A 24,766-nucleotide genomic window follows, 5' to 3' on the forward strand; every position below is an offset into this window, starting at 1 on the left:
TTGTTACTTAATATACTCATCCTAAAAACCTAAAGACACCTTTTATATACACTATAATCAAAGATGTGTTTAAACAACAAGCACAAAAATAAACCTAATGATCCATTAGCGCATGAGCATGAGAGAGGGTACAGCTGTACTTAGTCAATTACTTGTACATGAAAGGGAAAACTCCAAGCCATTCTTATAAGCAGTAGAGAATCCTATTTATAAACTGTAGGTTTGAAAGAAAATGTTTTTTTAGAGTCCTTCATTCCATTAATAGTGACAGTGGTCTGCCCTCTCCCTTAGGGTGGGTCTCAAGCTGTGCCACTCATTAGCTAGCCTTCTTTCAATCTCTCTTCGGGCCTTAAACTCAGAGATTAGAGATCCACTTGCCTCTGCCTCCTGAGTACTGGGATTAAAGGTGTGAACCACCACATCTGGCCCTAAATCAGTATTTGATGATGCTAGGTTTGTTCTTGTTTCCCAAAATAATCACTTTACATCCTGATTCCAGCCCCCATGCCCCTCTCCTCCCAGTCCCATGCCCCGACTCCCCTCCTGCCATTTCCCCATCTCCTACTTCACAGAGAAAGGGAGGCCCCCATTTGGTACCGATCCACCCTGGTATCTCAAGTCACTGCAGGACTAAGCACATACTCTCCTGCTTAGAAGTGACAAGGCAGCACAACTAGGGGAAAGTGACCCAGCAGTACGTAGCAGATTCAGAGACAGCCCCTACTCCTATTGTCAAGTGGCCCACAAGATGACCAAGCTGCACATTTGCTACATATATATAGGGGGGCTAGGTTATATCAATGCAAGCTCTTTGTGAGGCACCATAGGACCAGGTTAGATTACTCTGTAGGTCTTCTTGTTGTGGTGTCCTGACCCCTTAGGCCCCTTAGGCTATCCTTCCACCCTTGCCCACTCTTCCACAGCACTCTCTGAGCTCAGCCCATTGCTTGGCCTTGGGTCTCTGCATCTGTTTCCATCAGCTGCAAAGCCTCCTAGAAGATTGCTAGGCTAGACTCCTGTCTGCAAGCAGAGCACAAACTCATCAATAGTGACAGTCTCTCAAGCTGGGCCACTTCTCTAAATCTCTGTTCTATCTTTGCCCCTATGCTTCTTGTACACAAGACACATTCTGGGTCAAAGGTTTTATGTGTGGGTTGGTGTCTCCTCCCTCTGCTGGGAGTCACACCTCGCTATAGGAGGTGCTGACTTCATGCTCCTTAACGCCTATTACAAGTAGTCTCACATAGGGTTACTCCAAAGACACTCAGAAGCCTCCCCCATCCCAGAGATGCTCCCCACCGCTGGAATTCTATTCTCTCTCCTGTTTCTTTTTTTCTTTTCTTTCTCTCTTTTCTTTTCTTTTTTTTTTTTTTTTGGTGGGGGGGTTTGAGACAGGGTTTCTCTGAGTAGCCTTGACTAGCCTGGACTTGCTTTGTAGACCAGACTCGCCTCGAACTCAAATCGATACACCTGCCTCTGCCTCCTGAGTGCTGGGATTAAAGGCGTGCACCACCACACCCGGCTCTCTCTCTCCTGTTTCTTCTCCTCACCACCCTTCCTCTTCTCTCTGCCCACCTGGTTCCCCCACTCATTTTATCCTTACCACCCCATCTGCCACCCAGTTCCCTCCCTCCATCTATGTCTATTGTATTTCCTGTTCTGAGTGTGATTCAAGCATCTTTCCTTGGGCTCTCCTTGGCTTCTTTGGGTGTGTGGATAATAATATGGTTATCCTGTACTAAATAGCTAATATCCACTTATAAGTGTGTACATAGCAAGTGTGCCTTTCTGAGTCTTGGTTACGTCACTCAGGATGATCCTTTCTAGTTCTATCCATTTACCTGCAATTTTCATGACTTCCTTGGTTTTAATAGCTGAGCAGTATTTCATTGTGTAAATGTATCACATTTTCTTTATCCATTCTTCAGTTGAGGGGCATCTAGGTTATTTCTAGTTTCTGGCTATTACAAATAAGGCTGCAAAGAAAATAGCTGAACAAGTGTCATTGTGGTAAAGTGGAGCATCTTTTGGGTATATGCCCAGAACAGGTATAGCTGGGTCTTGAGGTAGATTTCCAATTTTCTGAGAAACTTCCAGATTGACTTCTACACTGGTTGTACAGGTGTGCAATCCCCACCTGTAATGAAGGAGTGCTCCCCTTTCTCCACATCATCACCAACATGTGTGTCACTGAGTTGCTGATCTTAGTCATTCTGACAGGTGTAATGTGGAATCTCAGAGTTGTTCTGATTTGCATTTCCCTGATGACTAGGAACACTGAGCATTTCTCTCTCTCTCTCTTTTTTTTTTTGTTTACTTTTGTTATATTTATTTGTTTATATTTCTTTTTTTACATATACATTATATTATTACACATAAACTGAACTACATATAGCAAGAAGAGCCAAAAAACAATCATGAAATATATAACTGTTACATTCATAGTGTTCTGGCTATTTGTATTTGGCAATCTTGAATAAAACATCCTTACTCTATTGGTGAGTCTAAAATTCTGAATGAAAATCAGTATCTATCATACCTCATCTGTATCAACTTAAAACATCTATCTAGATCTAAAAATATCTTAGCTCCTCAACAACTAAGCTTAATTGTAAGACTAAACTATCTGGTCTTCAACCCCATCAGAGACTTGAGAAGGAATAAAACTTATTTACCTGAATAAACCAGAATAAGTGCAGGTTACCAGCTTCCAAAATGAAAAAATGACTGAGACAGTTTGCTGCCTGAACAGTCACCCAAAACCCTCTATAATGTTGGAGCATCATCTTCAGCCTTCTGGCCCAATATATTTGACAGACATATTCATGAGGCAGGAACTATTGAGGACTTGCTTACCCTGTCTTGGCAGAGTTTGGCCGTCGACTCTGCCTGCATCCAAGCTTACCCTTTTTTAGGTAGATTTCTGTCTGTGGCAGAAAAGAGGGTATTTTGTGCAGTGGCTGGTTTGCTGCATTTGAAGCTGTCTCCATAAGGAAGTTCTTTGATGCTCATCATCTTCTTTGAGATAGGCTGGGTGTTGCCAGGAATTAACCTGTCTTGCTGTCAAAGAATCTTTAAAATAATAAAAAAACATCTTCAAATGCCACATACTGTAGGTCGCTGCGGCTTTTGAAGACCTTATCTAACTATTTACCTTATATATCTATAGAATCCTATCTATTTGTTAAACCTAGGATGTATATTCTTGTGATAAAAATAGTCTAGTAATTTTATGACCATGACTTGATTTTATTACTTAATTATCCCAAACAATCTTTCAAGGTATTGGAAGTAAACTTTGTATTATAATTGAGTTATACGGGTATAATACACCTCATATCAGAGTAGAAATATAAATAATTTGTGAATCTTAAATTTGAATTCTATACCAATGTATCAAAAGTTAACTTATTTTGCATCAATATACAAAATTCTATACCAATGAGATAAAAAATAACCTCATGTGAGTAGAAGGCCTTAAGTTGAGGAGTAGATTCAATATTTTTTTTGTCCTATCATCCCTATATATTTCTATATTCCTCTTTTTTTTCAACCCCTATCTCCATACTTACGCAAGAAAGATAAAGGGAAAGAGACACATTCCTGAGTCCAACCTAGTTTTTTCTCAATTAGACCAATAATAACTTATAACCAACTCCCGATGGAAATGAGCATCTGTAGCCCAAGAGAGCAAACAAACCCTACCCAACTCCCCTTAGGGGAGATGAAGCGTCCTTCTCTTCAGGTTTCTTCTGGCTGATTTGGGGCAAAGAATACCTTCGTAGGGGCCCGGATAAAATTGGGGAAAATGGCTAAACAAGCCAGGAACAGCCTTTGTGGTCCAATTTCTACATGTTGAGAAATCTCAGCGTAATAGGAGTCCTGTGTGGTGGTACTGTCTTAAACACTGGACCAATTGGGAGTAGAAGCTTTCTTTGAAGCTGTCCTGTTCTAATGAGTAACAACTGAAGCACTTGGGGCTGGAGCATGAAGGATGAAAGATATCAGCATCCACTATGCTGGGAGTACTTCTCAGTCTTCAAGATTCCTCTGCAGAGAATTCTGTTTCATTTTGTATCCCACTTTTTAACTGGGTTATTTGGATTTTGGTGCTTAATTTCTTGAGTTCTTTACATATTTTGTATATTAGCCCTCTGTCAGATGTGGGGTTGGTGAAGATCTTTTCCCAATCTGTAGGCTACCATTTTGTTCATTTGACACTATCCTTTCAGAAGCTTTTTAGTTTCATGAGGTCGCACATATAATTGTTGATCTTAGAGCCTGAGCTATTGGTGTTCTGTTCAGGAAGTTGTCTCCTGTGCCAAAGATTTCAAGACTCTTCCTGCTCTGCTTGCAGAGAGGAGTATAGCATAACTGTGTTCTGAGAGGCTTCATTAGGCAGCTGATAGAGACAGATACAGAGACCCAAGGCCAAGCAATGGGCTGAGCTCAGAGAGTGCTGTGGAAGAGTGGGCAAGGGTGGAAGGATAGCCTAAGGGGCCTAAGGGGTCAAGGACACCACAACAAGAAGACCTACAGAGTAATCTAACCTGGTCCTATGGTGCCTCACAAAGAGCTTGCATTGATATAACCTAGCCCCCCTATATATATGTAGCAAATGTGCAGCTTGGTCATCTTGTGGGCCACTTGACAATAGGAGTAGGGGCTGTCTCTGAATCTGCTACGTACTGCTGGGTCACTTTCCCCTAGTTGTGCTGCCTTGTCACTTCTAAGCAGGAGAGTATGTGCTTAGTCCTGCAGTGACTTGCGATACCAGGGTGGGCTGATACCAGTTAGGGGACTGTCCTTCTCTGCAAGGAAGGAGAGGTAGAAATGGGAGGATGAGGATAGGGGGTAGGAGTAGGCAGAGAGGATGGACGGGGCTGGCTGGGATCAGCATATAAAATTACTAAATAAATGGAGAAAAAAATTTAAAGTCCTGAGTACTATAGTATAATTAATTCTAGAGTTGGAGGAGTCTTTGCCATCTTTCTTATTAATTAATAATTTATATCCTGTATTACAATAAACAATCCCAATGGTTTTTAGTAGATTCTCACTATTTTTAAAAAGGCACAAATGATAATTCTGTTTTGGTTCTCAGGATGTTTAATTACATATTTTCTATCTAGAACTTTTGACAGCCTATGCAAATGTATCGTACTGGCAGTAAGGTGAAAATGCATTCAAACCAGGTCTCCCAGCACTGCTCTTCTAACATCAAATTAAATTCTTTATGTCTTCATTTTAAATCAGTCTACATTTTAAATTTTATTTCATTATCATTAGTACTTAATTAAAAAATAACCATTGTAGTTTTTAAAAGCTGGAGTTAAAAGAAAGTACCATAGTAGGAATCAGGGGCATATATGCCTAGACGAAAAACAAATTTAATATTCCAACAGCCTCTGATCAGTATTTGCTTGGAGAGATCTATATTTGTTCAGATATCTAACTGTAAAAGATGCTTAAACATAATCCGGGCTTTTGTTCTTAAAAATCGCTTGGAGTGATAAATATTCGATTCTGTTTAAGGTTAGATTGTTTGGAAGAAGCTGTTAATAGTTCTAACCTATGAAAAGCAGAAAGAAGCAAGATGAAAGATGTACCAGTGGAGAATACTGCATTCATATTCATAAACAGAAAACCTATCTGTTGCCTTAATGAAAATCTCCTTGGAATACACCCAGAAAATGTTCCACCACACAACATGTTCATAGCAGCCTTATTCATAATAGCCACAACCTGAAAACAGCCTGAATACCCCTCAGTTGAAGAATGGATAAAGAAACTGTGGTACATTTACACTATGGAGTACTACTCAGCTATTAAAAACAAGGAAATTCCGAAATTTGTGGAGAAACGGATGGGGCTAGAGATGATCATAATGAGTGAGTTAACCCAGAAGGAGAAAGACTCACATGGTGCATACTCACTCATAATTGGGCACTAGCCCACGAAAGTCTTCACTTAACCAGGAGATTGGGATAGATGTGAGGACATCCTACTGAGACTCTAGGTAAGAGAAATATAAGAGATGGGGACATAGAATGACCCAGAGGGTCCTAGAAACCTACAAGAACATCGTGATGAGTGGATCAGGGCCCAGGTGCGTCTGCTGAAACTACTGCACTAACCAAGGACAATACAGTAGTAAACATCGAAGCCCTACTCTTATCTACCCAATGGACAGGACATTCTTCACAGTTATGTGGAGAGTGAGGACTGACCTTGACATGAACTCTGGTGCTCCATATTTGACCAGCTCCCCTTGGTAGGGAGGCCTGGTGGCACTCAGGGGAAGGATAGCAGGCTACCAAGAAGAGACTTGATACCCTATGAGCACATGCAAGGGGAGGAGGTCCCCCTCAGTCATACACCTAGAGAAGGAAAATAGGGTGAAAGAGGGAGGAAGGGAGGAATGGGAGGATACAAGGGATGAGATAACAATTGAGTTGGGGGAAATAGAAGGATCCAGAGGGTCCTAGAAACCTACAAGAAGAACATTATGACACACGGATCTGGGTGCAGGGGTCCCGCTCAAACTATGGCATGAGCCAAGGACAATATAGGCAGTAAACTTTGAACCCATACCCAGATCTAGCCAATGGACAGGACATTCTCCACCGTTGAGTGGAGAGTGGGGTCTGACTTTCATGCAACCTCTGGTGCCCCATTTTTAACTACATCCCCTTGATGGGGAGCGCTGGTGGCACTCAGAGGAAGGATAGCAGGTTACCAAGAAGAAACTTGATACCCTATGAACATATACAGGGGGAGGAGGTCCCCTTCAGTCACAGACATAGGGGAGGGGAGTAGGGGGAAAGCGGGAGGGAGGGAGGAATGGGAGGATACAAGGGATGGACTAACAACTGAGATGTAATATGAATAAATTAATAAAATATTTTAAAAACTGATTGAAAGTGGGGGAAAAAAAAAAGAAAGAAAGAAAGCACCCAGCTGACTTTACTACTCAGCTGACATCCCAGCGGAAAAGGCTTAAAAAAAATCTCACTATCTCAGCTGACAGCCCAGGAGGAAAAGACCAATGAAACCAAAGCCAAAGGCTTGCTAGCTCAAGGCCCAAAAAGCCAAAGGTCACAGAGCTGAGGAGTTTAAGAGCTGGGGAGCTAAAATCCCAATAGTAAAGCTCAAGAGCTAAAGCACCAAAGACCTCTTCAACTTCTACATGTTTTCTTAATTAAATACCCCTCAACTCAAAGTCCCTCCCTACTCTTTCGTCCCTGCCAGCTGGTTTCTTGCTCTGCCTCTTGACCTAGGGTGAATCTTATTAAATCCTGGGTACTGATAGCTCTTGGATTAAAGATGTGTGTAAGGCTGGCAGAACCACATCTTAATCACCTATTTACAATAAACAGAAAGTTCTTGGATTAAAGGTGTGTTAGGGCTCAATCACAAGAAACTGGGATTTACAGTTCAACCCCAGGAATCACAATGGCATCGGACAGATTTACAGTTCACAATCTCAGGGATCACAATGGGATCAAAGATACTCTAACACCTACCCACAACAGTCTATACTTACTTGGGCTAGGCTAAAATATATATAATAACAACAACTAGGTAAAATAATATTGACCTTATTTTAAAAATGCAGATCAAATGATTTGATATAATTATAGCACTATTTTTTCACAAATCTTATAAATTAACCATTTAGAATACAACTATCCAAACTCATATTAAAAATAATGCTATTTAAAATATGGGATAGGGCATTAATTTACATTCATATTTTCCAATAGAAAATTAAAGATCCTAATTGCTATCAGTGAATAAATTTAAAGTATTAAGGATATATGTGTGATATTGCTATTTAAGTTACCAGTGGTCACTCCTACTTGATGTATCAAATGTTGCAAACTAAGCTTCAGAAAATTTTTGGATACATACATACATGCATACATGCATACACACATGCATCTTCATCATTCTCTCAGTGGCCAGGCATGATGGCATACACCTGCAATTCACGCTCTGGAGGCTGGGGCAGGATTGTGTGTTTGATCCCATCCTGAGTTACATAGTAAAACTGACTTCAAAGAGAAAAAAATTCTCTATGTTAAACACTGTACTGTAATGCCTCGGAGCAAGATTCTGGGTCACACAGCTGATATGTGAACCATGATTATGCCACTGCTTAACTTAAAGAACTTACCCTCTTCACATATCAGCTGGAAAATTAGAGTTATTCATAGTACCTGTCTTAATTATGAAAGGACATGATACAGAAACTCTTAAAATACTACTTACTATATATCAGGTATTAGACTTTGTTATTAAATGGAACCATTGCTAATTAATAAAATGTATAATTAGCACTGTACTTGTTCATACAATTAGAAAACATTAATAAATGTATACCACCAATCAATGATCTTTTAATTTAGAGCCGGGTATACAAAACTTTTTAAATATTTATTTTCATTATTTTTAATACATATGTGGGGATGGTATGTGAATGTTGAATGTAGGTACCCACAGAGTCCAGAAGAGGACTTAGAATTGCTGGACCTAGAAACAGGAGATTATAAACAGCATGACACGGGTGCTGAAAACCAAACTTGAGTCCTCTGAAGAGCAGTGCCTTTGAAAGCATGTTTTTAGAATTTAGGGGGAAAGTGTAGACTGTTTTAGTTTAAAAAAAAAAAAAAAAAGTAGTGTTGTGCAGCTGGCGAGATGCCTCAGTGGTTAAGAGCTCTCACTACTCTTCCAGGGACTCAGGTTCAGTTCTCACCACCTACCTGGTGCCTTACAACTATTTGTAACTTCAATGTCAGGAGATTTAATGCCCTCTTATGGCCTCTGCATTTGTGGTGCACAGGCATACATGCAGACAAACCACTCATACATAGAAAATGATGTCTTAAAAATTTTTAAATAATTTAGTATTCAAATACACATAAGCATTAAGATTGTAAAATGGATTATGCAGGTATATCAAACCTTCCTTAAAATTTAAGTCTATTAAGAAGCTGTAAGAATGGGATGTCAGAAGTGAAGAGCTGAGAAACAGTAAAGAGGAATAAAGCTGTGCTCTGGCACACATCTGCAGCTTCAGATAGTCAAGAGGCTGAAGAAAGAAGGTCCCTTGAACCAAAAATTTGAGGTCAGCTTGAACCAAAAAGTTTAGGACATAGACATACTCAAATTCTAGTTTCCTAAATAATACTGTATTGACACATTTCTGACGAAGAACAGTGGTATCACTTCCTCTTACTGATTCCTTTGACTATGTTGTTTCTTTCTCCTCTAACTAATCAGTGCAGAACGACGGCATCTATGCAATGTCTTTAACCACATTAAGTAACAGCAACAGCGCTGATTCTGTAGCATTTCCAAATATCTATACATGTGCCTGAGGAAAAGAGTACTTGATACTAATTGTCTAGGAGCAACTTCAGTACAGCACCTTTCAACATTTCCACACGCTCTTGCTGCTACGCTGAAAAGGTGGAAGCGCAGCCTGCCCTCCTCTCTCAGAGGTCTGTCCGCTCCTGGACTGGACAATATAACCACTCTAAGTGGCAGTGTGGAAGTTGTTTTCAATTGTGGTGATTCTGCGTTGTACTTTCAAGATGCCTTAAAAGCCTTCCAGATATACCTATATTTCTCTGCTTTTCCATGTTTCTTCATGATTATTTTGAGAAATATAATCAAGAAATTCTGCTTCCACTGCATAATGCATAAACTTGTTGTTTTTACATTAAGTACAGTTTTCATGCCTACTTGCTAAGTAAGGTTAGGATCCCTGTTTTGCTTTGAAACTGATTCAATTCTTAAAAAGTAATCCATTTACCAAATACTGTAAACAGTGTTTCTCAACCAGTGAGTCATGACCCTTTTGGGGCAGTCCAACAACACTTTCACAAGGAAAACAGAAGCATATTACAATTGATAACAGTAACAAGTAACAATTATGAAGTAGTAACAAAAATAATCTTATGGTTGGAGACAACCAACACATAAGGATTGAAAGTCACAGCTGTGGAAGACTGAGAACCACTGCTGTAAGGTGTTAGAGGACCAACATTAACTTCTCTAAGACACCAGTGTGGCTGATCTGCCAGTGCTTTACCTGCAGTTTATTTAAATTTTTCCAGAACCTGAACAATTACCAACTTACTTTTAAGCATTCTATTATTTGTTTAATGATACTCAGCAACCTGGGTAATCAAATCCTGGAACCTATTGTTTTCAAGCAACACCACACTTTATACCAAGAAATAATACTTTTTAATTATTCCTTTAAACAAAGCAATATCCTAACAGTATAATAGTATCAAATTTTACTGAGGAAATCAAGGGGGAGTGAAGAACACACAATGCTGCACATAATCTCGCCAACAGAAAATAGCATCCTGGCAATTTAATGAAGAATAAACCATGAGATTAGTTTATATAGAAGGAGATATGTTGTGGAGAATTACTCAATCTGTACTCAGCTTCCTGCTGGGTTAAATGTGAGCTAAATTATTATTTTCCTTTCACTTACGCCCTTGTATATTGTGAAGCAGAGCTTTCTTTTTCTACATTATTACAAAAACTCCCCATTTCTACACCATAATGTAGCATTTGAACATGATGTCATTTCTACACTATTTTAATAATGTGGAAATGTTAAAAAGTACTGCAAAGGCAGTGAAAAGCAGAACTCTGTGGGTTTAAGGCTTGCCTGGTCTACATAGTAAGTACCAGGACAGCCAGGACAATGTAGAGAGATCTTGCCTCAAAATAAAACAATCAGACATCAAACCCCCCTCCCCAAAATAATAATAATTTGCAAAGAAATATAATAATTCAAACATATAATTTCATTAGAAAATATTAATATCTATACTGTAAAAATTTTCTATTTTTACATCATCCTAGCTACATATTTAAATGTAATATCTTACATAGAATTTAATTATAGTAGTAGCTTCAATACACTCAAATACAGAAACAATGTAATTATAACACAAAACTATTCATCATTTGATGTTCAACATCTAGGATAAGCTAAGAAGTAACTACTTATTGAATAAACAAACAGGTTACCACTATTCTGCAACACGTATGACACTACAACTCAGGACATCTCAGTATAATACAGATCTGTGATCATTCCCCACCTCCCCTTTGGTATCTACTGTAGAGCTTACTTTATCAGTTATGGGGACTGGGAGGAGTTCAAACCCACTACCAACTTCACACCTTTATAAAAATTAGTGGGAAGAATACCACTTGACTCTGCACCATCACCAATGAATCTCTCCAATGATCAACGTCTAGTGGCACGGCACCCTAAAATTTACATATAATCAAGCCTACACCCTCTATCACTTTAACAGTAAACTCATGCCCTTCAAAATTCTCTCTTCCTTGTTGTCCTTAAACAAAAATCTAAGATGTTCATCTCCATCCGGTTATAAGAAAAAGGGGTAAGCCAGAGGCAAAGAAAACGTATAAGTCTTCAGCTAAACCCTGTGTTCAGGTTTCACCCCAAGGGATTCCTTCACACAAATGAGAGGCAAGCATTTGCAACATCCTCACTGTAGAGATAGCCGCAGGGAAACTGAGATAGAGGGGAAAGCCAGTGGAGGACTGAGGCGACATAACACACGGCTACATAAACAACACCCTTTTATCATCCTGCTCACAGTGGTTATGAGCCCAACTGTGCAGATTCAAATGACAGCTCTGTCACACACTACACTACGTATGTGAGTGACACACTGGACTTCTCAATCTCTTTATGCTTCAGTTTCATCTTACGGAAAATGGGGACAAGAGTAATAGGAAAATAGATTAACATTTATAATGTACACAAAACATCCACTCACAGTAGTAATTATATAATCATTTGCTAATAAATTAAAACATTTTATGGTATAAAAAGAAAACAGTGTCAAGGACTTAGGGTGGAGGGAAGGATAGGAAGATACACAGGAGTTGTGAAAGAAATTTTGGAACTAGGGCAATAGTTGGTAAAGTGTTTGCTACAGAAGCATAAAGACTTGGGTTCGAGGTAGTTCCGTTTCTGGCCTGGCGTGTTGGCTTTTTTGGTGTTTCCTAGTCGCAGTTGGTGGGCAACAATTGAGCCAAGATGTTGCGGAATCTACTTGCCCTTCGACAGATTGCCCAGAGGACTATCAGCACCACTTCACGAAGGCATTTTGAAAACAAGGTTCTGGAGAAACAGAAGTTGTTTCAGGAGGATAATGGGATCCCAGTACATCTGAAGGGCGGGGCGTCTGATGGCCTCCTCTACAGACTCACAATGGCTCTGACAGTCGGTGGAACGGTCTATGCCATCTATCAGTTAGCTATGGCTGCATTTCCCAAGAAGCAGAACTGACGTCATCGTCCCAGCCTTCACATGGTTCAGTTCCATCCAGCGCACAGTGGATCAGGCATCTAATGAGTAACTGAGCTCTTCTTTGAGGATCAATATTTATTAACGTGTACTAACTGCCACCAATAAAGCAGTCTTTACCATGAGAGAAAAAAAAGACTTGGGTTCAGTCTCCAGAACCTACCTAAAAATGCTGGGCATGATATACATGCTTATAGGCCCAGTGCGTCGGAAGGACAAATGATCCCTCAACTCACAGATCAGGCAGTCTAGCTCATCAAATGAGCCCCAATGAGTCACTTGTACCTCAAAAAATATGGTGAGGCAGAGTGATGCGGCAAGATACCTCACATTGACATCTGGCCGCCACACACTCATGCAAAACCATATGTGAAAAAACTTCAACTACATTACTTACTATACTTGGTCCTGTTTTATCCATCATTCTCAATAACAATGATCTGGATTTTTAAAAAACAAAACAAAACAAAAACCCTGCCAATACTCTCATAGAAATCCTTTCTTAATTCAGTATCAAGCAATCCCAGAAAGGCAACAAATACTACCAAACTTTTCATTTCTTTCTAATCTCAGTAAAAGTACTACATGCAAAAAGAAAAAAAAAAAGTACAAGCTATACCATATTCTTTGGACATTATTCCTTTCCTGCTCTTCATCTCTTATTGTACAATTTAATTTCACTCTGAATTTTGAAACACATTAAAATCTGTAAGTTATGCTTGGCTTTTAAAATTACTTAGGAAGCCGGCATGGTGGTGTATGCCTTTAATCCCAGCACTCAGGAGGCAGAGGCAGGGTTATCTCTGAGTTTGAGGCCGGCCTGGTCTACAAAGTGAGTCCAAGACAACCAGGGCTGTCACACAGAGAAATCCTGTCTCAAAAACAGAAACAACAACAACATCATCAACAAATTACTTAGGGAAAAATGTATTTTTAACTGCTGATGCTTTATATGTAAGTACTGCATATAAGTAAATACATTATTCTTGATTTAAATTTTTGGTTAAAAATTTAAATATGTTTATATTTTTTAAACTGAATGGGTAATATGCTTCCATTTCAATGAGTGGTGTTAAATACAGAGTCAAATGTAGGGGTGCAAATTATTTTAAACATAAATTCTTCAATATCTATAGTTAAATGCACAAAAAAGTAATCCACAAGTGAAATCACCTTGACTTTCCCAAGCAGGTGATTATCTTATCTTCTTTGTATATGGAGCTAATGTAGCAATTTGTGGCTAGTCAGCTGTTAATCATTTTTTCAAGAAATAACTGTGCGTAAATGTTGTCATCAAACTGAAGTGCCCAGATACATTTAACATGTTTGAAGAGACAGAGAAAATAAGAGAAATGCAATGAGAATTCAAACACAACTCAATTACTCTAATAAACTCATCTTCCTGCCTAAATCAAGTTTACACATCAAATAAATACTAGGAAAGCCACTTCTCAATGTTAACAATTAATTTACTTACCTTGGCCCTCTGAGGGCAGTATTACCTAACACATAACCAGAAATTTCAGGAAACAGCCATTACATACCATTTTAATAAAAATCAAATTTAAAAACTGGAAATGTGCATAATTTTGTTAACTTTACATTATTATTTCTATAATAATCATCATTTGTACTTGGACATCAAAATAGTTGTTTTAAAATGCTTGTACTAACTTTTTAAAAAGTCAAGATACCAGTAAGAAAGATATCTGGAAGTCTCATATAAAAGTTACCCAAAAAAATTTTTTAAATATAATGATCCTATATTCTATAAATCTGTCTGTCCTATCATGTTGTTCTCTGCAGAGAGAACAGTCTTTTTAAATTAAGACACAACATACATTCATAGGGATAAAGTAATTCACAGATTAACAACTAAAATTAATCTCAAAATTTCTTCTTAAAAATAACAGCCAATAGCTTACTTGTTAGAAATCACTCACTAATGAATAAAAGATAATGCAAAGGCAAGTTAAGAGTGTAGCATCAAAGCACAGATTTTTCATAACTAATTCTAAAGTGTATAATACCTTTACTCTCTACACTACCTCAATGCACTTTGGATGTTTTATTTCTTTTCCTCAAGAAGTACACTATTTAGTGTATGTTTCTACAATGAATATACTGACCACTTTCATAAAACAGAATAAATAACCCTGTAAAACCTAGTGACATGATAGATCTTTTACCACAATAAAAATGCTAATCTTCCCGTCACAGTTTTGTATAAGTTAATTGATGATTATCCATGCTTAAACTTCACACCACTAACACACACACACACACACACACACACACACACACACACACAGTCTCTCTCTCTCTCCATAAAAAGGAAGGAAAAATCCTAGCTTTTAAAAAGTGACATACTGAAGGGAGATAAAAATTATTACAAGCAGATGACAAAAAATTTAATTTTATGCAGCCCATCAGTTGTTGTATGTTTGAATTGAAAAAAAAGTTTTACATAGATTTTACATACACTTTTAAGAAAAGTCCTTTTATTCCTGTAACTTAAGGTATGATTCCCACTTGGAAACCATGTCATTTCTAACTTTGAATAAATTAGGAGTTTAACATTTGGATTAGTAAAATTAAACAACTGGATTCGTTTGAAACAACACAATCCCGTGAATGTTTGGGGGTAAAAGAAAAAACTGAAATTAAATTCTAAATACTTTTTAACTAAAACAAAAAGTAGAGTGCGCTAACTACTTTGTGTCTTGAACACATTGCAAATACAGAGAAAGGAAACAATGGTCATTTTATAATATTCTCTCTCATACACACGTGCGCTAATATCTCTTCAGAAAGATGCCAGGAAGCAACAGCTGCTATTCCATGTGTTTTCACTTGTAAGTATAAAATTATTAACTTTGATGCTATCTATGTTCCAGTCTTAAACAAGTAAATGACTTGCTTAGCCAAAAAAAAAAAAAAAAAAAAGAAAAAAAAAAAAAAAAAAAAAAAAAAGACAGGGGAGGAATGCCCACAAGCTGCTTACTCATAGGTATATGCCTTTCCCACTTTAAAAAAAAAAAAAAAAAATTTTTAATTCTTATCTTAAAAAATGCTACCAAGTTTACCAACATCTTAAATCAGATTTTCTTGCAACTAAAAACACATTAAAATTTTAAGCCAAAACATTTGCGAAATGCTTTTAAAAGTATGTCAGGCAGTGAAATATTCTTCTGTTTTCAAAATACTGGCCAATATTTTTAAAAATTACTATTCATGTAGTATTTTCTTGAGGCATAATTCAAATATATCCATATACTGTAAAAGCTAGAAGATCCTAAATCTTTTTTTCAATTGTCCTGAAAATACACAAAATACAGGTTTTTTTTCTCATTTATAAAGATGCCTTTATACTTATTTTTAAATGGCTTCTTTTTCATCTGTTATGCAACAGTTCATAGATGTGGACTATCCCATTTCTTTTTATGTAAATTGCTTCTGGTAAACAGCATTTTTATAAAGAATCATGTCAGTAAAGCATCATCACATTCATTATTATTACTACTATTACTGTTGTTGGGTTTTGGAGACAAGGTCTCTCTGTGTAGCCCTGGCTGTCCTGGAACTTGCTGTGTAGACCAGGCTGGCCTCAAACTCACAGGATCCACCTGCCTCTGCCTCCCGCTCCTGAGTATCAGAACTGAAGGCACACAGCACTTTTCCTAGTACAGCCAATTTCCGTTTGAAATTCTCCATTGTCATTTTCCCTAATCCTATGATGCAATCTTCAGTGCTGAGTAAGGCACTCAACAAGGTGCAACACATTTTGCTTCAGACATCATTCAAAATTACTGAGTCATATTTACTAATAGAGTAGATGCTTAACAGAAACAACACTTTGAAAAGAAAAATCTTAAAAGAACACCAGCCACATGTGTATGGGAATTACTCATGCTCTAGGGATTGATTGGCTGCATTAGCTCTGTAAAGGCCTTGCCTCTTAATCCCTTCAAGGAAACACTTCTGCTCAGCCTCATCCTTATCCCAAGTGGAGACTGACAGTTCCTCTATCTGCAAAGTAAAGAGTTCTGACAATCAAATGATGTTTCACACTTCCTCAGGAGATGAAGCAGTAGTTTTAGTGCTATTTGTTCACTATTAGTATTGCGTATCAAAGAAAAGCATACCTCCAAAAATAATTTGAGATTACCATTAAAGAGGATGCATTCTTTAACAAATGCATACTTGTTTTTTAATAGGAAAATGACTTTATGGTATAAACTATGAAACCATCAGTGAACAGGCACTTATACATCTCCAAAATATTTACATTCAACAGTTTTCTCCACATTCTCTTTAAACAAATTATTTCCCTTCAGATTTACGGGACAACAGTAAGTCACTAAACACCGGGTTCCAAGATTAAAAAAAAAAAAAAAAAAAAAAAAAAGTCTTCTATCTGTGACCATTCCCTTAACACAGCCTCTAGGATTTGGTGTGCTCATTTTCCAACAGAACACTTTAGAAATACTCTAACTGCAGTATCTAGAGATCTTTATGCTTTTACTAACACCTAATGAAAATGAAGGACTAATAACAGCTAGTTCTGAGTTTGTTCCTGACAAGCTAAGTGTACTATCTCAGTCTTTTCAAGTTCCTTCAGGCCTTAAACAGTTTAAGTGATTTTTATAAGCTCACTGATCTAAGATAAGTGATATTTAAACCCTAGTCCCTTTAACTTCAAAAAAATTTGCATTTAATATTTCAATCACTTCTCTGTGTGTAGTTGCCTGTACTGAGGTTTGTTAAATGGTTCTGAAGAAATGAGAAAATAAATGACTAATACAGCATGAACAGGAAGTTTACTTTCTTCAAGCTTTAGTCATTCAACTGCTCATTAACATACTGACCTCTGGCAAATCACACTCTCAATTTAACAAAACCTCTATGTAGAGAATGTCGGTTGCTTGTCCCAAACTCAGGGATATCAGGACTGCTGTGAAACTACAAATAATATGGGCGTAATTTTACATTTTCCTAATGAAAGTAATACAGAAGACAAAGTAGAGGAACAATGAAACTGATTGTTATCTATGTTTTCTCAACAAGTACACATTAGAGTTGCTGGAGAAGAAATTGACAATAAAACAGGACTCAACTTCTTTATGAGGAGTAGAAAATAACCTTTTCAAAAAGACATTATCCTGGACCCAAAGCAGTCAGGATCCTGGCCTTTCAATCACATTTCAGGCATTTTTACTTTACAAATATGCAACAAGAAAAGCATGCTTAGAAAAGCATGAATGCACCAAAACGTAAAGTAAGCAGTCATTCTTAGCAAGTCTCGTAACATTCTTGTTTTTAATTAAAAATTCAAACATCTTAAAAAGAAAATTTAAAAAGAAAAAAAAAAAAAAGAAAACGACTGTTTTCTAGTCGTTTCATTCACACTGTGATTGAACTTTTACCAAAAACTGAAGTATTCTATAAAAACAATCAAAAACCTTGAAAACCTCTATATAACATCACTGTATCATTTTAATTATTTTAGATCAAAGTAAAACATTTGGATGAATACTCTACTTCTACCTATGTACCTAACAGGATTCTAGATATTCAAAACTCTAAGAACTAATGACACAAAAGGCCAAGAAATAAAAATAATCAACATCAATGTTTGATGAAAATTTCTGTCATTAATAGAAACAAAAACAAGAAGAGAAAGGATATTATACAAAAGGCCAGGTTAATATGTAACACACACACACACACACACACACACACACACACACACACTCACACCTTTCTTTCAAATTGGGAACATCTAGGTTCAAAGTTTTATAGAACTATTCAAGAAAATAAACATGGTATTAAGTTACCCCTAGTGGTAAACTATAGAATAAATCAAGCCAGTTTCAAATGATAGTTTTAAGTACTGACTAGTTAAACTGTCAGTGGAATCAAGATGATAACTGAACTAAAAGATTAATCAAAAGTTCCTGTTACTAGAAATTCACACCTGACATTATCCAAATGGGTTACCTACCTTCTTTATAGAGAAGTAAGAGATTTTATATTGCCATTTAAGAAAGATGTTTTCTAAACTTAGACATGAATAAGAGAGGGAAGAGGAAGTATTACACCCCTAAACTAATTAACACAATCAGAAGAGGGGGGCATACAGGAAAACAATGATAATTAGTATGTACCCTTGGTTAACCAAACCCACACATACATTCATTCTGTATATGCACAAACATCAGCAGCATCATAAACCGTCTCCAGCTCTAGCCATTATTCAGCTCGACATCTGCACATGTTTATGCGTCTCTCCAAACAACCTCTTGAACACCCTGCTGGAGCTGTCATTTTTTTCTTCTCCCTATCTGGCAGATGGCAAGTCAACAATCGGCATCAACAGCAGCCGAATATCTCCCCCTTTATCCTCCCCCCTCCAAACAGACACAATAATAACTTCTTTGTGCTTCCCTACAATGCAGCTGCTTAAACCATTTCGCTACAAGGCTGCTTTGCCTTAATAAAAAAAAAATCCCTTCTGTCAAGTCTAAAAAGCAGCATAATGTTAAGCAAGCTAAAGCCACAGCACAGCTGCAAACGGGCAGACACATTGACAGCTCCTCCCTTAACAAAGCCCTGTGAATTGAAGGGGTTCATCTGAGGCTCACACAGTAATTAGTATAAAAAAGTCCGACAGCCTCTATTATGCTAAGGAAAAAAAAAAAAAAAACTGGACAGAACTGGGCTGCTGTTTTGCGTCAAGAGTTCTGCTGCAGAGTAGATAAATCATGTTGGGTTTTTTCCTCTCTTTTTAAAGACAGTAATAAGGAGGATGAGAGAAGCTAATTTGAAAACTTGGACACAGTAATTGTACCATATGGTGAGCATTTATCCTTTCTGAAATGCATGCTAACAGTCACTTACATGCACACTGCTTTGTTTTACAGTTGTTATTCTCCCTACCATATTCATAAAATGGATTTGAATATCTGATACTAAGAGAAGTTGTGTGTAATTAGCAACAGAACTGCCTAGGTTTAATTTATTGGCCTAGCACTGCAATCTAGTAAAATGCAAAACAAAACAAAATTAAACACTGTGTCCACTTTGAGAAATGTCTTTCTTAACTCAAAAAAAAAAAAAAAAAAAAGAAAAGAAAAGAAAAGCTAGTGAATACAGGTTCATTGAAAGGTTTTTAAGTTGTTAGTACTTCTGAAAATTCCAAAAGAATAAAGCATTATAACGGGTAAGATTTCTACAGGCAACCTCAAAGATAAGGCCTCCCTGAGAATGACCTTTTACTAAATTCATCTGTTCAATATCATTGTGCACATAGAACTCTCACTCATATACAGTAGTAAAACTAGAAGAAACACTTCCTTGTACATGCCCTAGAGTTGTTTTGTTTTATTATAAATTCTGTTTATTCCATACTATGTGCCAAGCACTGTTGTAGACTAAGAGGGGGATATAATATAAAATAGTTTTCACATAATACATATAATTTATGCTTTTATATGAATAAATTAAATAATATAAATAAGCTTATTTATGCAAGATTTATGTTTAAATATATGTACATGTATATACATTTGAGTATGAATCAATGATATCTACTTTAAAATTTAATAAAATCTTACTACTTAAAAACTTAACAGCAGTAATGCACAGTCAAGGTCCAACATCTATCAACTTTTCTTCTGACAAAAAAATTACTAGAAATTTATGTTCCATTAGTTTACTGGTTTAAACACATGCAAACTAATATGCCCATTGTTGTAACCAATGGTCTTCTTCAGATAAAAGTGCCATGTGTTTATTTAAAACTACTATCAACTATGTTCTAAACACATACCATTCAACTATAACTAAACAGAATCCTCAAAGTTTCTAGTGGAGTAAAAGCATCAGCCTGAACTAATACAATTTGCCACAAATATCCTTCTGATCAGTATGGGGGCATTTAAAGTAAAATTTTATTCCAACCCAAACTCAAAAAGCTCTACTTTGGCTTGACTTTGAAATATATTTAATAATACTACCCCAGTATTCTAGAAGATTTAGCCCATTCTAGAAATTAGACATAATTACAGTGAGAAGAAACAAGAACTCCATCCAACAAATACCAACCACCAATTTCTATAATGCATCTCCACCTCGGCTTCAAAGAAAGAAACTCTATCCCCCACTATGGTATGTTAGCTTCCCTTAATGACACTACTAGCGATATAACCAATTTACTTTGACTGAAAGTGTTTCACCTCTGTATACTGCTTTACAGTTTACCAAATATTGTCAAATATGACTAAGTCTTAGAAGCTCATTATGCTGGATTAGCACGGGCTTGTTGTTAGTCTGGGAAATGGCTGATCAGCCGCATTTGTGATCCTGTAAACTTTCAAGATTTGTAAATACAATTATATTAGCAAAATCAAGACACTATCTTAACAAAAAAAAGATATAAATATGCAAAGGTGGATAAAATCACTTTCTAAAAATATGCAGAAATAAATTATATGATAACTATTGTAGCGTAACTGATGAATAACCATGTTTTAGAAAACACATTCAAAAATATGACTGATCTCTTCACACACATAATGATAAAAAAATTATTTCAATTAGAGAAGCAAGAATTTGGTTTAACTTAGAAAACTCAAGTTAGGGATATGTTTAAAGGCTTAAAGCTCCACTTAGATAGAAAACCTAAAATAAAAGCAATCTCTGAAATTTTAATAGAATAATGATGGGTATGACTTCTAAAACATTGTTTTCCCAGCATGTGACCAAAACGTTTTTAGACAAATCTATTCATTTCTAAACTACATAAAACTGTTTTGCATTTTGATAATGACAAACATCCTGAATTTCACTGTCCATTTTAAAAGCTTTTTCTAAGTATGTGTCAAGAGACCAGATAACAGTTTAAGGAGAGTGTGTATTTGTAAATAATTTCTGACATTGTTTACCTAAGGGAGGAAGGAGAATAAATGTTATACAGGACAAAGTTGCAAGAAACTTCCATAATACACAATTTTAGAACCAATATTAGGCTAGATGAGCATCTTAATTTTTAATTTACCTAAATATGTACTTAAGAGCTCATATATGTCACTAAAGTACCGAGTGAGTTTATTAAATGTGAGTAACTGAAGAGCTCAAGTGGTGTGCAAGTCTAAATACAATTTATAATATGTAGAGTGTTCTTAAATATTTGGTGAGCATTGTGACAAAGTACTGAGATAAGAACGCAGTGATATTGGTTTGTTAACAATATTAATACATGCCTATGTTAGGCTTTGTAACGCAAGAAAGCTATCATTCCCATAGACTTTCAGTGTAGAATTTAGAGCAATGTACCAGCTTACTATGTGTGACTTCTAGTTTTAAAAGAGGCCAACTAACAGTAAGCCTATCTATCACAAGATCTCAAAGTGAAATCCCCAGAAGTCAAAATGGAGCTTATTATAAGGATGACATAAATATAATAGTAGGAGGGAAAACTCTGACAGGTGTCCAAAGCAGGCCTCTAATCACAGATGTCCCCTGACATCTGCCTTTATAACCTTAGTGTTCTATTAGCACTCTTGATTACTACATGCCGATGATGATGTTGATTAACAATAATGGGTAACGATGATGACCATGTCAATGATATTTATTTTAAGAAAACACACTACTCAAGGAAGGGGCTGCACCATGTGGCAGTACAGACCCAAGGTCTTGCAAGTGACATCTGGAAAGTGATAGAAAAGGTTCCATTGTCTTGTTTAGGCACTCTATGAGGCCTGCTGTTCATCACTTTCCTTGTGTGTCCTTTATTTCTCCCTCAGTCCAGCTGCATCTCTCTGTGGATGTCTGGAGTAGTCACAAGCTCTCTACCACCAACACCTTAGCTTGCTGAGAGGTTTCTGCTCCATCATTAAATGCTTGTCCAATCCTCCTGGAAATCCTATCTAAAACGTTACCGTTTTACCTCACTTCACAGCTGCTTCAGTCTTCTCCATCCTCTAGTCCTTCTAGGAGGTCTTAGGTCAAAATGTTCACCGACAGCTTGTCTAGGCATAGTCAAATCTACCTGAACAACAGGAGGAGTAGGTGTCCAACTTCCCCTACAGAGGGCTAAGCTTGGACGAAGCAATAATCACTGGCAATTCAAATATACACAGGTAAGAAAGGGGTGGGATGGTAGGGATAAGAAAAAAAGTAGAAAGAATGGGTTCAAGTGAGAAAGGCAAGGAATGAACAGATTTCTAGTTTATTGGGTTAATCTTAGCAGTGGTAAAATTAGCTGATAATTAAAGGCTTTATAACATAATCATTAATAACAAAAACCCAATTCATTTGTTTTTTTATGACTACTACATAGAACTATTAAAGCATTCAAGCAGAACCAATCTGACTATATCATTCGCTATCAATTCTAAAATATAATATGTTTTTTGTACTGGTGAGTTCCTCAAATAAAATGTTCAGGAAAAACATTAATATTATAGTAAAAGTATACAAGATATTTCCATATAATTACAATTTATTTTATAATCTTTTAGTTAGCATTACTGTACATTTGTAAGAAGAGTCTTATCTATTTTTTTAACTTTTTATTGACTGTGAACTTCGCATTACTCACCCCAATCTCACTCATCTACCCATCCCTTCATATCTACCTTCTGCTCTTACAACCTGTCCCACAAAAAAATAAAATTAAAAATAAAAATAAATTCTCACCATGGAAGTTGCAGTGTGCCATGGTACGTCACAGAGCACTACCCTTTTCCCAAACAGCTTCATTTGCAAATGTTCATTGCAATGAGTTACTGGTCTGGTTCTAGGCCTATGCCTTCTGCCACATTTTCAATACTGGATTATCACCAGGACTCCTCTCAAGACACTCTGTTGTTGCCCAGTGTCAAGATCCTGCAGCTTTGCACCTGTAGGACTGGCCTCTTCATCCACTCTAGCAGTTCATAAATGGGTTGGATGTTAGGGTGGGCACACTCAGAACCCTAGATCTAGGCCTGGGTGGAAACAGAGATGGTCAGCCCACTAGCTCTTTTACAACTGTGCCACACGAGCCAGCTCTCCCACTAGCTCAGGTGATGAACAGGGCCAGTGCTCTCCAATGTGCTGTTGCCAGCAAGAGACGGGACCAATTTTCCAGCTTTTAAGCCCTCAAGAGTGGCTCATCATCATCATCTCTCTCTCTCTCACACACACACACACACACACACACACACACACACTGTGCAGCTCAGACAAGGTGAGGGCCTACTCTCCCAAGTGCTGCAGCTGGTGAGAAGCAGGGTCCACTCTCCCATTTTTCATGACCTCAAGGCCAGGTCACTGGCTTGCCACAGGTGGAACATCTCTTCCACACCCATGGCACTGCACAGTAGGCCAGCTATCCAGTGTTCATACACTTGGGGTCATCCCCACCCATCTACACCACCACCCCACCAAGCCCCACCAATAGGACCACTCTAATGTGCTAGCCAGGCAAGGCTTAAGGCCCACTCTGCTGGGTGCTCAAAAATATGTATGACTTTGAATTTTCAAAGAATGGAGCTTATGAGAATACTGGAAGCAAGAGGAGCAATTCCACCTGACAAAAAGCAGCAATTCCAAATGTTCATGTGTACTTGATTTACCATATATTTGCCAAAGACTTAAATTTTGATTCACAGAATTATTCCTACAAGCCCATCATTGTTGCATTAAAACCACAGAGCTTACATCCAATCCAAAATTTATAGCTATTATCTATCTTAAAAGTAACCTAGGAGACATTTTACTTTTCTGCTTTTAATGTCTATAAAATCCAATTTTGAGGCCCAAAAGGTCAAATTCTAAAAGCTTTAATATGAAGAGTAAATATTAGTAAAATAAGCTAGTTAATTTAGATATTCTTTCCAATATTTCACATATTCAAAGTACAAGGTAAATATTAACTATGTTTAGGCATTACAGAAATGCAAGCCACTGAACTTCACATACACATAAAGCAGGGATATTAGAATTCATTCATGTACCTTACAGAATGGCTCAATAGAGAAATAATCCAAGAAATGGGTACAAATTTCAGCCTACACTATAGGATCACAACTCTGTTTCTTTTTTTAATATATTTTATTAATTTATTCATATTACATCTCAATTGTTATCCCATCCCTTGTATCCTCCCATTCCTCCCTCCCTCCCTCCCACTTTCACCCTATTCCCCTCCCCTATGACTGTGACTGAGGGGGACCTCCTCCCCATGTATATGCTCATAGGGTATCAAGTCTCTTCTTGGTAGCCTGCTATCCTTCCTCTGAGTGCCACCAACTCTGTTTCTTTAGCCATCAGCCATTCTGTGATTTGTGAATATCACAAGTACTTTGATAATCATCACAATAAACAAAATTCATACTT

At 37.2% G+C, this 24,766-nt stretch overlaps 3 protein-coding genes across 3 annotated transcripts in view; 1 reads left to right on the forward strand and 2 right to left on the reverse strand.

The window, feature by feature from the left end:
* Adss2 (adenylosuccinate synthase 2) overlaps positions 1-24,766 on the reverse strand; it is an 832,666-nt gene that overhangs the window by 191,991 nt on the left and 615,909 nt on the right. The window lies entirely within an intron of this gene.
* Akt3 (AKT serine/threonine kinase 3) overlaps positions 1-24,766 on the reverse strand; it is a 203,043-nt gene that overhangs the window by 103,816 nt on the left and 74,461 nt on the right. The window lies entirely within an intron of this gene.
* Positions 12,093-12,482, forward strand: LOC127190765 (cytochrome c oxidase subunit 7A2, mitochondrial-like). Its single transcript, XM_051147971.1, has one exon. It carries the CDS (start codon positions 12,110-12,112, stop codon positions 12,359-12,361), a length of 252 nt encoding a protein of 83 aa, XP_051003928.1. The 5' UTR covers positions 12,093-12,109; the 3' UTR covers positions 12,362-12,482.

Source organism: Acomys russatus, chromosome 6 (assembly GCF_903995435.1).
Source record: "Acomys russatus chromosome 6, mAcoRus1.1, whole genome shotgun sequence".
Classification (NCBI taxonomy): Eukaryota; Metazoa; Chordata; class Mammalia; order Rodentia; family Muridae; genus Acomys; species Acomys russatus.

Bases quoted from the DNA above. Each gene is read 5' to 3' on its own strand.
- LOC127190765 (XM_051147971.1), top strand. From the start codon at position 12,110: ATGTTGCGGAATCTACTTGCCCTTCGACAGATTGCCCAGAGGACTATC.